The sequence below is a fragment of the Nyctereutes procyonoides genome, unplaced genomic scaffold (genome assembly GCF_905146905.1).
Source record: "Nyctereutes procyonoides isolate TBG_1078 unplaced genomic scaffold, NYPRO_anot_genome, whole genome shotgun sequence".
Lineage (NCBI taxonomy): Eukaryota > Metazoa > Chordata > Mammalia > Carnivora > Canidae > Nyctereutes > Nyctereutes procyonoides.
In genome coordinates, this window is record NW_026575048.1 from 24,302,022 (window position 1) to 24,317,419 (window position 15,398).

General features: G+C 41.0%; 1 protein-coding gene across 1 annotated transcript in view; it reads right to left on the minus strand.

Annotated features, from left to right (window-relative positions):
- CAPN13 (calpain 13) overlaps positions 1-13,818 on the minus strand; it is a 51,999-nt gene extending 38,181 nt beyond the window's left edge. Inside the window, exons 1-3 of the mRNA XM_055326931.1 lie at positions 13,621-13,818; positions 3,437-3,515; positions 2,697-2,812 (exon numbers count right to left, since the gene is read on the minus strand). Coding sequence (XP_055182906.1) covers positions 2,697-2,812; positions 3,437-3,515; positions 13,621-13,818 — 393 coding nt within the window. The remainder of the gene's footprint in view (positions 1-2,696; positions 2,813-3,436; positions 3,516-13,620) is intronic.
- Between the last annotated feature and the right edge of the window lie 1,580 nt (positions 13,819-15,398).

Sequence of the window (15,398 nt, forward strand, 5' to 3'; positions counted from 1 at the left end):
AGAACAAATGAAAAACACTCATGTGATGGGGGGGGGGAGGAGGGATTATTCAAGGAACTACATACCTAATGAGGATGGAATTAGAACAAAAATCTTAAGGGGAAATGAAGGGTAAAAGAAACAATGGTGGGCAGTGAGTTTTTTTGTTTGTTTGTTTTGTTTTTTTTTTTTTTTTTTTTTTTTTAGTGAGTTTCAAATATGCTTTGTACAAGAAACACAGTGAAAATGAAACTGATAAGGAAAGCATGAATAAAGATGTAACAGGAAAATGTAAATGGCAGGAAGCTGAAGTAGCAATACAAACGTCAGATAAAGCCCAACACATTAAATAAAACAAAGAGGGATGCTGTGTGAACTTAATTCCAACAAACAGATAGCAAGAACATAAACCTTTGGGTACCCACAGAATATAAAAGGAAAAGTTTAAAGCTGGAACATCTGAAAACATAAGGGGAACCCTCCAAGGTATAACTTTGGGGAAGAACTTCAATTCACCTCTTTTAGAATTTGATAAATCAAGCAGATAAAAAATAAGCCAAGATTAAAAAGTTAATTGCAGATACAACAATCTATAAATCAGAAAGCTGGATTTCTTATGTAAAACTTTTGCCCATTGGATATTCTCATATGTCCATGAAGCATTTGCAAAAACTATTGTAGACTTGGTCATAAATAAAACTTTAATGATTCCTGAAAATGTAGAGATTTTATTAATATATTCTCTACAATCAAAACTTAAAATATATTATCTTAAAACTAATGCAAGACATTTTATCAAAACCTATAGGTATAAATAAGATTTCAGAGGAATATTTATAGCAAAGTGAACGGTTTCAGAAAACAAAAAACAATAAAATTAACAGAGAAACAGGAATTAATAAAAATAAATTTAAATTATATAGAAAATAAAACCCCAAAGAAAAATAGAAGAATGAAAATCAAAAGTTGATTTGTTCAAAAGATAATAAATAGATTGGTTTGGCTAAGAAAACCTGGCTAAAAACGAAAAGGAAAAACAAGAACATAGCACAAAGATTGATAAAGTGGATTTAACTATTGATTAAAAGAAATTAAATGAATTTTCAGAGAATCAAATAAACAACTCTTTGGGCAATAAATTTGAAACCATAGAAGAGAGAGTTGGTTTTCCTGGCAAAACATAAATTTCAAGAATTAACTCCAGAAGAAATAAGAGACACAAGCATTTCGATAATTATTGGACTTACTAGAAGAGTTAAAGAAATCATGTTGAAAAAGGAAGTAGTTCCAGATGACTTAACTATTGTTTATTTTACTTTCAAAGAACAGATAAGCAATGATTAACAACCATTGTTCAAATTATTTCAGATCCAGATATGTAAAACTCAACAGGTTCATTTTAAAAAGCCAGCATAATTCCAACATGGCAGAAATAACTAGAATTCTATATATAATATCAATGCAAAAATCCTAATCAAATTTTTATCAAATTGAATCCCACAGTGCATCAAAAAAAAAAATGGCACAGAATACATCACTAAAATCAGGAAAAGGCAGGACTTTGCTCTTGTCACTCTTATTCAAGATTGTGACCTTCTAACTAATGCAACAAAGAGCATAGTAAGTACTAGAAATATTAAAAGTAGAGACAAAATTAATTATCTTTATTTGCAGAGAATATTTGTTAACTAAAAAACGCAGACTCTACTCAAGGAAAAAAAATAGAACTAATCAAGGAATTTGGTAAGGTGTCTAGATATAATTTAATATATAATAAAGGTGGCTTTCGTCTTGTCAGCAACATCTAGTTAGAAATGAGGGGGAGGGACACCTGGGTGGCTCAGCGGTTGAGTGTCTGCCTTCGGCTCAGGGCATGATCCTGGGATCTGGGATCAAGTATCACACTGACCTCCTTGCAGGGAACCTGCTTCTCCCTCTACGTGTATATCTGCCTCTCTCTCTGTCTCTCATGAATAAATAAAATCTTAAAAAAAAATTAAAGAAATGAGGAAAATCTCATTCATATTAGCTACAAAATTGTAAAATATTTGAGAATACATTTAACGAGAAGGGTGTCACACCAATGTGGAAACATAACTATAACATTTTATTGAAGTGCATAAAAACATTTTATTGAAGTTCTGAATAGAAAGATATACCATGTTTCTGGAAAGGAATAATTAAAATAATAAAAGTGTGATGTTTCCAAATTAATACATAAATTTAATCCTGCTTCACTCTGTATCACAGTGGCTTTTCCTTTTAATTAGACACAATGATTTTAATATTCTCATGGAAAAATAAATGCAAGAATTACCAAGATATTTTTGAGGAAATAATGAATAATGAAGGAAAACTTACTCTACCAGATGTTGCAACTGACTCTACAGTTACTGTAATTAAAATAGCAAGATATGGCACAGGAATCAGCACAGACAAAAGCTCAATGATGTATAGGGTTCTTGATTAATGACTTCTTTTTTTTGCAAATTGTTTCTGCCATTTCTTTTTATTTACATGAAAACATTTTAACTCTCATGTTTTCTATGCAGTGTCCAGTATTGAGCTCAAATCCTTTTATAGAGATATGCAAAGTAACTAACACATAGGTGACTCTTCCATCTTAGGCTAGCAGACCATGAGGCTATTGAAGACACTGGCCCCCCGGCTCTCTCATAGGATCCATCCACGTGAGGAGCATCCTACAGTGCACATACCCGGAAACGGAAAATCCCCGCATACTGGTGTGAAAAGCTTTGGTTCATCAGGATCTTCTGTAGTTGCTGTGGGTTCTGTGTCAAGGAGCCCAGTGCTGCCAGGAACCAGCAATCTCCTGTGAGGGGATGTAAGCCATGAGAGGTCTACTGGTCACTTCTGGAAGCCCCACTCCACCCACATGTTGTCACCAGAATCCATATGCCTTCTTCTGAATAACACGTTTTTTTTTGTTGTTGTTGTTGTTTTGTTTTTTTCTGTCTGAGAGGTGAGAACTGGGGAAGGATTCACTAGGGCCAGTTCCAAGCAATACAGAGGAGCTGGTTGTGATAGGATTAGTGGTGTGGGGGGTGTCAGGGGCAGTAGTGATAAGGTTGATGGTGATAGGGGCTTTGGGGGTTGGGTTGGCTGTGATGAAGGTGAAGGAGGCTCAGGAGATGGCAATGGCGATGGTGAAGGAAGTCAAGAGAGCCCCAGCCAGGCTTCAGCAGGGCTGGTAGGCCAACCTGCCTCTGATTCTCATGTTGCCAGAGGTGCCCAGAGCTGAAGTTACAGGAAATTTTGTTGCCAGTGTGAATAGTCTGTCCACAGCAGCACCAGGGATGCCGACCTTGCCTCCTCAGAAGCTGGGGTAGAACTCTGGGGTCTGGGTGGGCACCACTGTCTGACCCTCCCTACCTGAAGGCTGACTTCAGGCAGCCTGCCTATTCCAGGGCCAGGAGGAAAGATGTTGAGTCCTTACCGGCCTCTCCTTGTTGGATGTCAAATCTGCTTGCACCTTCCAGGATGAAGTGAGGCTCTGATTTACCCTCTAATATATCCTTAGGCAAGAGGGAGAAAAGCCATGAGCATCTTTCATTCCTATGTCCCCATGTGGTACCCAAGACATTACTCACTTTGTCTTTGAGGGGTAGAGGTTAATTCTTAAATAGGTACTTAAAATCTGAGTTAGCAAAGTTGCCCTCATTTTTCAGGTTTGATTGCTATCAGGAAGGCGGATGCCAAAGGGGTGTATATGTAACTGACAAGACAGGCAATAAATACGTAAGCAAATGCATAAAGAGATAAACATAAATAAGGACTTGGGATCCTTACATCTAATAGCCATCCCAGTCCCAACAAGTAGTGTTTCAGTAACAGGCTATAGACAACCAAAAGAAGAGAGTCATTTATTAGAGGACACTTTGATAAGCATAATAAAGCTTTCCTTGTGAAATGCCCTCTCTCAAAAGTCAGTATAAGGAGATCCCTGGGTGGCTCAGCGGTTAAGTGCTTGCCTTCGGCCCAGGCGTGATCCTGGAGACCCGAGATCGAGTCCCACATTGGGCTCCCTCTGGGGAGCATGCTCCTCCCTCTGCCTGTGTCTCTGCCTCTCTCTCTCTCTGTCTCTCATGAATAAATTAAAAAAAAATCTTTTAAAAAAAGTCAGTATAGGTATTCTGGGCTCCAGTTTCAAGTCCAGCCACAGGCTGTACAGGATGCAAGATGTGTTACTCAGACCTTCACCCACTCCCTGGCTAACTCACAGACTGATTCTGGAAGACCCTTTGTCTTGGGTGCTACCTCAGTCCTGCCTCAACTCCAACACATAGAGTTCCTGTCCGTCATAGAAAGGGGTTCACTAGAATTCTGCAGGGCTACAATGTCTGGGGAGAGTGTGGGGAACTCTCAGCAGATACAAGGATTGTGAGAGCTCCTGAGGGGGCTCACCTCCTGGGTCAAGGGTCCCCAGGTACTCCCCAGCTTTCCCCTACTGCAAGTCCATAGTATTGTCCTCAGCACCCTCTCTGCTTGGCTCTTCCTGCATTTCCACTGCATAAATTTGCATTTGCATACTTTGGTAATTGTTCCTGTATCCTTTCTTTTCCCAATGACAAATAAGTCCCCAGAGAACAGGACCACAAAGTGGAAATAGATTTATTTGCTCAACAGCCTGTGAATATACAGAGTCCTGTGCCTTGAGGGACCTTCATAAACTGCCTCTTTCCTGGTGGAGACGCCAAGAGGCAAACAAAGGTGTGCATGTCTGCAAACACCTCAGCCCAGCTTGCTCTGGAGGGGTAGTCGCCTCACTAAGCCTGCTCCCACTGCCTTCTCTACAAATAGCTGGCCTCTCAGATGGGCCAGGAGAGGTGCACATAGGCCCAGACCCTCCCCGGGGTGGGGGGGAGGTAGGGGGGAGGCGCCAAGCTGGCCCACCAGGTACCCATATCTGGGATCCAAGCCCAGTCCTCCCAATACCCATGTATGGGCAGACACAGAGACCTCCCCAAACACAAGTGAGCAGAACAGAACTCTGCAGGACCACTCTCCCCATTCAAAATAATCTGGGGACACTTCAACTAGCTGTCCCTAGCCCTTTCTACTGCAAAAAGGAAGTGAAGGTCTCACTGGGTTTGTTATCAGTGAGCTGATGCTTAAATTCTCCACTGGAGGGAAATACAGAGTAAAGACCAGTGGCCTTGGGACTGGGAACAAAGACAGCTCTGCTCAGCTTCCCTGACCCACCTGCGGGTCCCCAGCTCTCCTCTGCTGTTTGTTCCTGGTTTCCCTGAAGTGACTGGCAGGGGGGGAGTGGGTGTGCTGAGAGGCATCCACACAGACCTGGTGTGGCATCCTGCTGTGCATTCTCCCCACATGACTTTCCTGGGCCTCAGTTTCCTCATGTGCAAAATGGAGATGCCAGTGATAAAGCGTTCTAGGTGCTGGTTGCCTTGCTGGGGTCCAGGGGCTTTATTTGCCCATGGTCTCCCACTAGCCTTGCAAAGCAGGAGTCTTTCCATTTTACAAATGAGGAAGGATGTGAATACTTAGCAGAGCATCAGACGACGTACATGGTCAATAAATATTGATTCCCTTCTTCTGTAATATTTGCAAAATTAAAAAGGCCACACTCAGACAAACCCAGAGCTTCAAATGCATTCATTATTAAACATGATAGAATAAAAACATGAATTAAACAGTCAACTCATAGATGTTAGAAAGACAAAAAGGGCTGCAAATATAGACAGGAAAAAAATGATAAAAGAGGACAATTAGTGAATTCTAAAATAGAAAAACAGCAAGATCAATAAAGCAAATAACTCATTCCATTTGGGGGAGAATGTTTATATAGACCCAACCTTTGGCAAATATGGGAAAGAAGCCCAACTAAAATTAGAAATATAAACGAGGTTTTATAGAGGATCATAGGGGGAGAGAGGGAAAAATAAAACAAGACGAAATTAGAGAGACAACATAAGAGACTCTTAATCATGGGGAAAAAACTGAGTTGTTGGAAGGGAGGGGGGTTGGAGTCACTGGGTGATGGGCATTAAGGAGGGCATGTGATGGAATGAGCACTGGTATTATATAAGACTGATGAATCACTGAACTTTACCTCTGAAACTAATAATAGATTATATGTTAATTGAATTTAAATTTTAAAAATATGGAAAAACAAAAAATGTGGTTTTAGCAATATAAAAACATGATGTAAAATTCTATAGTAATTAGTAGTAATAGTAATTAAAAATAGTGATGATTTTCTGACTAAAATTAACATGGCCCAAAATGAGTCATTAGTAAACAAACTGTAAAAAAAAAAAAAATCAATAACCTTGCCATCGTATTTTCAAATGATCAAAGAATATCTCCCTAACAGCTTTGTAAAGGCTTCTAAGGACACATGATTTCCCATGGAGTTCTCTCAAATTTTGCAGAGAATGGACAATTCCTGTGTCATTTACAGCTTCAGATAAAGGGAGGAAGGGAGGCCTTGCTACCATTTATTTTAAGAAGCTAGCATAGCCTGGGACAGTGAAAGCACAATATGCATACACATACACACACTCACAAGATGGATTTCACTTACGGAAATACACCAAAATAAAAATCCAGCAAATGAAACAAGAAATTGTTATGTCTAACCCACTATAATCAAGCAAGGTTTGCCCTAGAAATGAAGGATGCCAGGGTGGTTGCATATCAGGATATGTAATATTATAAGATAGTATTTACATGAGCCAAAGGAGAAATGATTTATATCCTTCTAATAAATGCCATGAAGGCACCTAATAAATGTACAACTTTCTCTGATTTACCAAAATGATAAAAATCAAAATTAAAAATGTAGCTAATTAGGAACAGAAAGATATTTTAATGCTATAAAAATTAAATGGCAATTATTGCAAGTCAATATTCATTATCAAGTTTATGGAAAAACACTGGAATCCTCTGCATCAATGTTGGGCACAAGACCTGCATCTGTGTCTCATGTCCTCTGAGCTGCTGTTCTTTCCCCAGCCTGGGCTTCAGGGGGATGCCAAACGATCTAAAAAGAGCAGGGGTAGGGGCGCCCGGGTGGAAGTCCGCTGAGTGTCTGACTTTGGCTCAGGTCGTAATCTTAGGATCCTGGGATCAGGCCCTGTACAGGGCTCCCTGCTCGGCAGGGCGTCTGCTTCTCCCTCTGCCCCTCCCCCTGCTGACGCACGAGTGCATGTGCTCTCTCCCTCTCTCTCAAATGAATAAATCTCTCTCTCTCTCTCCCTCTCTTTTTTTTTTTTTTGTAAAGAGCAGAAGTAGGAAGAGATGGAAATTATACCCACAAGCATTTTAGTCTGCTGGGCTGACTTGTTGAGAGGATAGGTAAAGATGAATGGGTAAAGATGTGATATATATATATATACATACACACACATATATAGGTATATATATACACACATATGTATATATATGTATATGAATATATACATTTATATAAATTCATATATATATATGAATATTACTCATCCGTCAAAAAGAATGAAATCTTACCATCTGCAACAATATGGCTGGAGTTAGTATTATGCCAAGCAAAATAAGTCAGAAAAAGAAAATACCATGATTTTGCTCATATGTGGAATTTAAGAAAAATAATCATAGTGGAAAAAAGAGAGAGAGGCAAACCAAGAAACAGACGCTTAACCATAGAGAACAAACCTATGGTCACCAGAGGAGGGGTGGGTGGGGTTGGGTTAAACAGGTGATGGGGATGAAGCAGTCCACGTGCTGTGAGGAGCACCACAGGGTGTTGTCTGGAAGTGTTGAGTCACTAATTATACACCTGAAATTAATATTACACTGTGTTAACTAGCTGGGAATTTAAAATCAACCTTTTAAAAAATAAAGAGCTAGCAATGCTCTGCAGGTGTCACCAGGTGAGACGAGCACACCAAAGCAGTGAAGTATATAAGAGTGGCAAGGAACAGTCTCCACCCTGAGTGTGACTCAGAATCACATGGGACCTTTGCAGACAAGCAGACTGTGGGGCCGCCTCCCACAACCTGCACGGAGTAGGTTAGCTGGAGTTAGCATTCAGGATTTACAGGGCAACACTGATGATTCTAAGACCCTGCCAGGGCAGCGGGGGGCAGGTTCAGGGAAGCTGAGCAATTGGTTCCCGACTCCACAGGGATGGGCTGTGAAGCAGGCAACATGGCCCCATAGTGCCTAGCTCTTCCCCGAGGACCACACCGGCGGACAGGGGCCTCTCAGTGTCTGGGTTTCCTGATTCTGTGAGATGGGCCCTTCGAGGGCTCTGAAACATCACGTATATAGACAGCAGTTGTGATGGTTAATTTTATGACTTGACTGGATCATGGGGTCCCCAGATACTCAGCTAAACATTATTTCTAAATGTGTCTGTGTTTCTAGATGAGATTAGCATTTATTTGAATCAGAATTAGTAAAGCAGATTGCCATCCCCAGTGTGCATGGGCAACACCCAATCCATTGAGGACCTGAATAAAACAAAAGGTAGAGGAAGGGAGAATCTGTCCCTTCTCTGCCTGACTGCAAGCTGGGACATTAGTCTTCTCCTATCCTTGGACTGGGAATGACACCACCAGCACCCAGTCTTACTAAACTATATCACTGGCTTTACTGGGGTCTCCAGCTTGCAGGTGGCAGCAGTGTGGGACTTCTCAGCCTCCAAAATCACGTGAGTCAATTCCTCACAATAAATACACGAAGAGGCGAAATCTATATATTTCTTACTGGTTATATCCTACGGGATATATAGATATAGAAAAGATAGATGTAGACACACACATACACACACACCCACACGTGTATATATATATATATATATACTCTATGGTTTCTGTTTCTGTGGAGAACCCTAATGCAGAAGCCATTAGCAATAGTCACACTAAGTAATCTTAGCAACTTCTGCATTGTGAAGTCCTGTCTCAAGGCAAACTTTGGGGGCAATCTGTATTATATTAGCTCTATTAAAAGCACATGAAATGCAAGATCCCCTGGAATCTTAGAAAATACTCTCTCTTAAGTGGAACCCAACCAGGCACTCTCCTGCAATTGCTTCTGGAGAGGGCTCTTCCTATGCCACATCACTTAGTATATTTTGGAGTGATTCTTGCATTCATCAAAGACTGCTAATGCACTATCCCAGATGGTGTGCTGCTCTTAGATGAGGGAACACCAGGTTTAGTATCTTGGCATTCAGACACAGGCTAAATAAATCTTTCAGAGGGTGGCCAGAGTTCAGGCTGGGCCAGGTGGCAGGGTCATTCTCTTTCTATTTTTGCTAGAGAGCTTTGTTTTATTGGCGTCAAAGTTCTTTGGCTCAATGAAATTTGGTCCTGGCATGATCCTTTTGTCACTTTGTTACCTGTTGGCTTTGTAAACTACATTCATAGGTCTCTTTTGTTAACCCCTTCATTTTCTGAAGAACTCATTTTGGTTCCAAGGCGAACCATTTCTGGTAAATGATCTTTTCAGAAACTCCACCCTGGCTACTTAAAAGATGAAAAGTTGTTACTTGGGTAGGCAATAATTTATTCTGGGATGGCCAGAGGCCAGAACTCAAAAGGGGCTGCGTTCTGAGCTTCGGGTACCCATCAGACAACATGTTTTGGGTCCACAGCCCATTATTCAGTTGAGAAGTGAAAGGTTTTTCATGAAAGAATGGGAGCAAAGATGAAACTGCAGTCTCTCAATCTGATATATGTTGGTGACTCTGCTATGAAGATCTGTGTCTATAATTCTATGCTGTTCGATATGGTAGCCACAAGTCGTACGTGGCTGCTTTAAATAAAACTTTAATCCTTCAGTTGTACTAGCCATATTTCTAAGCACCCAATAGCCACATATGACCCATGGCTACTCTACTAGATGGTACCAAAAGAGTCTTTTAGCTATCATGGAAACTCTATGTACAGTGCTCATCTATTGAACAAGGGTAATATCATCTGCCTCAAAGGACTATTATGGTCATTAAATGAAATGTATGTAAAGTGCTTAGAGTCATACTTAATGCATGTACATACTTGATAAATTGGATTTATTATTTATGAAATTAAAATTTTAAAAGGAAGTCATTCTAACACCAACTTTCATTCAGGGAAATATCATAGATACTCCATGTACAAGTCTAATTCTCAGCATTGTCTCTTGCTGACATGGGGGGTTGCAGGCAGTGCTGAGGCTAATGAGGAGTTGGGTCCCATCAGCGCCATTTACTCATGGCAGGGTCATAGGCTGTTCCAGAACCTGATTGCCTGCCAACGGGGAGAGTGTCAGGAGTAGGTTAGAAATTTCTTAAAGAGAAGCTGAAAGCTGAATGAAGCAGGATATGAAAGAGCTTCTATTTCAAAGTTCCAGCAGCAACATGGATTAGGTTGATTGTTAGAGAGAGGGAGAAAAGGAGAAACAGAGAGTTAGAGAGAGAACATTATGGGGCATTAAACAGCTTTTCTGCACCAGGCATAGAAAACTGAGTCTAGTTTTAGGTCTCTGACTCTTACGCTATTAGTGAATCTACCAAGCCTGAGTGAGTACTTAGAGTAGAACAATATCCATGATGATTTAGCAATTGCCTAGAGTATGAAGGGTCCCCACTGTTTGGAAAAGCCTAGAATGTGAAGATGGCCTCAGAAGCCTTGGTGCCACCTCAGCCATTATACAGTTGAACTTTAAAGGAGTGCCAGCCAGACCTCTGGACAGTGACTGGGCAAACTCTAGATTGAGAGGCAACCTTCTGAAAGAAGTGACAGGCAGCAGAATGTGAGAAGAAAGTCACTTCATACTCCCTGCTAGGCTCCCCTAGGTCCTCAAATGGTTTCATCTGACCTACATTTTTCCCTAAAGTGTTTGTTGATATTAGCTGAAGACTCAAGCTGCCTGGACTGTGACATCCCAAGGAATCCAAAAGGACAGTCTCTGAGGCTGCCATCCTATACCACCACCACCCCAAATTAATTGTAGTAGCAATAACTAGTGTTTTCAATGTTCTAGACATTCTTCTAAGTATTATCTTCATTTATTCCTTAGAATAATCATACGAGGTACACATACAACATTTCATTTTTACCCTCATTCTTTTTCACCTAAAAAATGGAAAGGAAGACACAACATAGACATTGATAGGAGTCTATTGGTGAACAAAATATTTGTGGCAAATGGGAGCCAAGAATACAACATGAGCTTATGATGAGGCCTGACAGGAGGTAGTATAGGGTGATGATAGGAGGACAGGTCTTAGAGACAGACTCCAGGGCTCAAATCCCAGCTGTACCGTTTTGGGCATGTTACATAAGTCTCCATTTCTATTTCTCATCTATAAAATGGGGTTAATAATAGTACCTCTTCATAGCATTACTGTGAGGATTTAATGATTCAAAGCCTCTAAAGCCAGGCTTGCCATATGGTCAGTAGTACATAAGTGTTAGCTTTCACAACTAGGATTGAGCCACACTGGCCATGGCTCCTCTTCCAAGCCCCTTTTCAGGAACAACTATAAGCTTTGGCAGTTGAGGATGTCACCATGTTGAAGAGGTGAGTTCAGTGGCCTTCTCATCTACTATCCCTTCTTGTTAAATGAGTCAACCTATGGATTCTCAGTTGTACATATGGAGCTTGAAACCCATGTCAGGGACCTGTAGATAGAGTCATTCCTATCTGTTCACTTACTCATTCATTCAAATACAAATAAGAGTCCTATTGGGCACAAAAATCCCATGTGAAGAAAAGTATAGCATGTGGAGTCTGGAATCTTAGTTTAAATCCCAGATTCTTCTCTAACTGTCACCTTGTGCAAGTCCCATCACCTGTCTAAATCTGTTTTCTTCTTTTTTTTTTTAATTTTTTTGTTTTATTTATTTATGATAGGCACACAGTGAGAGAGAGAGAGGCAGAGACATAGGCAGAGGGAGAAGCAGGCTCCATACACCGGGAGCCTGACGTGGGATTCGATCCAGGGTCTCCAGGATCGCGCCCTGGGCCAAAGGCATGCGCTAAACCGCTGCGCCACCCAGGGATCCCGATTCTGTTTTCTTCTTAATATAACTGGGAAAGAACAAAGAGACACAGTAAGAGACAATACATGGAAAACTCAGGAAAATACTATACACATATAAGTGCTGTGATGAAGGACATGAAGACATTTGTCTCAGCTTTTGGCTGAGAAGAAGAATGAGAGTAAGATGTATTTGCCTCTGGCTGCCCTTTTCAGGTTCCTGGCAGGATTCCGTGAAGGTCTTCTCACTCTTATTTGGCTCAGTTTCTCCTTGCCCCCCAAAACACAAAATTTGAGATGTTGCTGGAATCAGAAAGTAAGAAACTCTCAACCCTTCCTAAATAGAAATGTTATAAATTCTTTAACACTAGAAATATGGTCTCACATCTATTAGTCAGCACCTTGGAAAAAAACTTTCTAAAAGAATCTCAGCATCTAAAAATAACAAAGGGAAAAATATAACCCTTCCATACTTTATATAGTTTGCTATTCAGCTCTCCATAGGAGAGAAGGCCAGAAGAAGAGAATCATTGCTGGGGATTTAATGCCTCTGACTGGTGAGATGGATCCTAGAAGCCTGATGTACCATCTGATCCTGAGCCCCACCTGATCCCTAATCACCCTCCCCTCCTCCCCAAAACTACAAATCTGTCCCAAGTTAGGGCAAGAGTTGTCACCTCCAGAATTCAGTGTTTTGTCGTATGTCATTCTGTATAATTTATTGAAAGTATAGTGCTTGGTATTTAATCAGTGCTCCATAACACTTGTCGGTATTATAATGAGCTCACTAGACATTATATTATTTTCTCTTATTCTAGGTTCTGCTGGCTGCTTTTGGCAGAAAGAACATGGGGTTGGGCATTAGGACCCCGAGAATGGTCCTCACCTGTGTCCTTTGCATTAGTAGTAGCCCTGATCAGATTCTGAGAATGTTAAGTGGGCTGAGAAATTTTTCTTGGGGCTTCATGCCCTGAAATGAATATAGTTTAGAAAAACCAACAGGGCTCATCTTACCACAAGGCTGAATTAGTGGCCATCTGCTGAGGTAGGGGAGGAGGGGGTTTTGAATGTTGCCCTAAAATATCTCCCTAATTTTACAGCTACTGTCTGAAATTCTTTTATTAGTGATCAAGCCTTTGCAAGATTGAAAATAGAAATATAAATGAGAGAGGTGAGGCAATTATTTAAATTTATCCTATTGAATAAGTGACTGACATGCTATCTTCCCTTTGAGTAAATTCCAACAGGGAAAAAAGAAAAAAAAATAAGGACAGTGATAAGGAAAAGAATAAAGAGTAATGGAGACTGACGAACGGGCTTGGTTATGGAGATAAGACCAACTACTACAATCTTAATACCCATGGTTTCCCACTTTACGGATAAGAACATGAGCATGTAATCTAGTGATGTACTCAGTGTTATATAAATGGGTTAGAATACATGGATCCTGAGTCCTGGTACAGGGTCCTTCCAACCCACTGAGGATACAACACTGTAGCTGAGGGACCAGATACATTTCATTCTCCTTCCCATCTGGTTTGGGCCATCCTTAAAAACCAGGTCACAGGCCCATCCTTTTTTCTGTGGGAGGTACCATGGCAGGCAGCTCAGAGGGTTCAGGAACTGGGTGTGTTCCTGTGGGGCTCACTCACCTTTGGCCGCATCCACCTCAGGCTGGAGAGGTTTTTACCCTGGACCAGCTGCAGACCTATGGAAGAAATCTCTGCAGGGAATGTCTCATCTTCAAATGGTAGGCCTGTGCTTAGGCAACGATCCAGCAAGGAGTTATAGTCCTGGCCATTGAATTTGATGACAGGGGTCTCGGCTAGAGGCTCCTGGTTGTATGCCATGACTCTCCTTAGAAGATATCTAAGGAAAAAAAAAAAAGATGTCTAAGGCCTTTTCCTTCTGGTAAGAAAGAGACATTTTTAGGGATAAGCTGTCAAGTTCTTTGCATCAACAGATGTGAGCTTTGGAAAGGTACTCAGAGGTCTCCTACCCCCTTTTACAAGTTGATAGTACTGAGACACAAAACAGTTCTGTCCCCAGTGACAGAGCCAGTTGATGGGTGAACCCAGACTAGAATTCAAGCATTCTTCCTCACAGTTCAATTTTAAATCTGCTGTACCAAAGAGCTACTCAGTATGCTGTTATGTGCATGAGATACTACAGGGGGTATTTGTACATTAATGAACATTTATTGAGTGCTGACCTTATGCCAGGCACTTTTCTGAATGCTGGCAATCCAAAGATAAATACGACATGATCTTTATCCCTTAGGGGCTCATTATCAAGTGGGAAAGATAGATAAGACATTTCAACAACTAGCTATCATTCAACAGAAACTCTCTAATTAAAAATGTGTACAAAATCCTGTGGATACAAAGAGGAGGAGCTATGAAGTGCCAGGGAAAGTCTGGGATGACTCTCCCCCAGGCAGTGACATTTATTTGAATGGAGCCTTGAAGGAAAGAGACTATGCCAGGTAGAGAACTGGTGGGTGTGTATGTCTAAATTATTCTCTCTCTCTATAAATCTGTCTAGGTTCCTTGAGTAGCAAATGCATGGAAGCCCAGGGGTTGGATTGGAAAGGTCATGGGTGTTAGAGGGAATTGTGTATGTGTGTGGGGGTGGGGTGGGGTGGAGGAGTCAGTGGGGTTATGGCTGGAGATAGGGAATTTTGGCAGAGATGGCCAGTAGAGTAGGTTGGAAAGCTGGACTGTGACATGTTTTTATGTCCTGCAAGCACTGCAGGGCCACTGAAGAGGTAGGTCATGATCAGATCTATCTAAAGGATTGTGAAGGGGGTTGGAGGCCACATGGAGGGGACAGATAGGAACTGAGATAGAGAGGTTAGGATACTGCTTCATGTGTTCATGGGAGAGATAGTTTAGACCATGACTAGTGAAAATGATAGATAAACAGATTCTAGTGTCATTTTATAGGTAGAACCAATAGGATTACATGATAATTTGAATATGAGGACAGGAGAAAGATATGTGGGGCAGGGAATAAAAGGTAGTATGGTGAACAATCAATGAATTTAAAAGTTTGCTTTCTGCTCTCACCACCTACCTACCAGTTCCACAATACAGAGTTAGTATTCAAGCCTGTTAACATACTTTTCCATCTGTACAAGTTAATGATACCAACCTCGTGGGGTTTGTTGTGATAGTAAATGAGGTTCAACCTACCATAATGAGAAGGGTGACTGGCATACAGTGGGCATTCAATAAAAGTTGGCATCCTAATTTCCCTAAAGAGATGTCAAGAAATTCTGGGATTTCTTGTTCAGGAAGCCATAAGTGTATAACTGATGCCATTTACCAAAATGTGTATCACATCCTCCAATCTGTGATGGAAGCTGACTTGCATCTGAATCCTAAATCCGTACTTACTGATTGTGGGACTTGAAAAGCCTCCTTAGTCC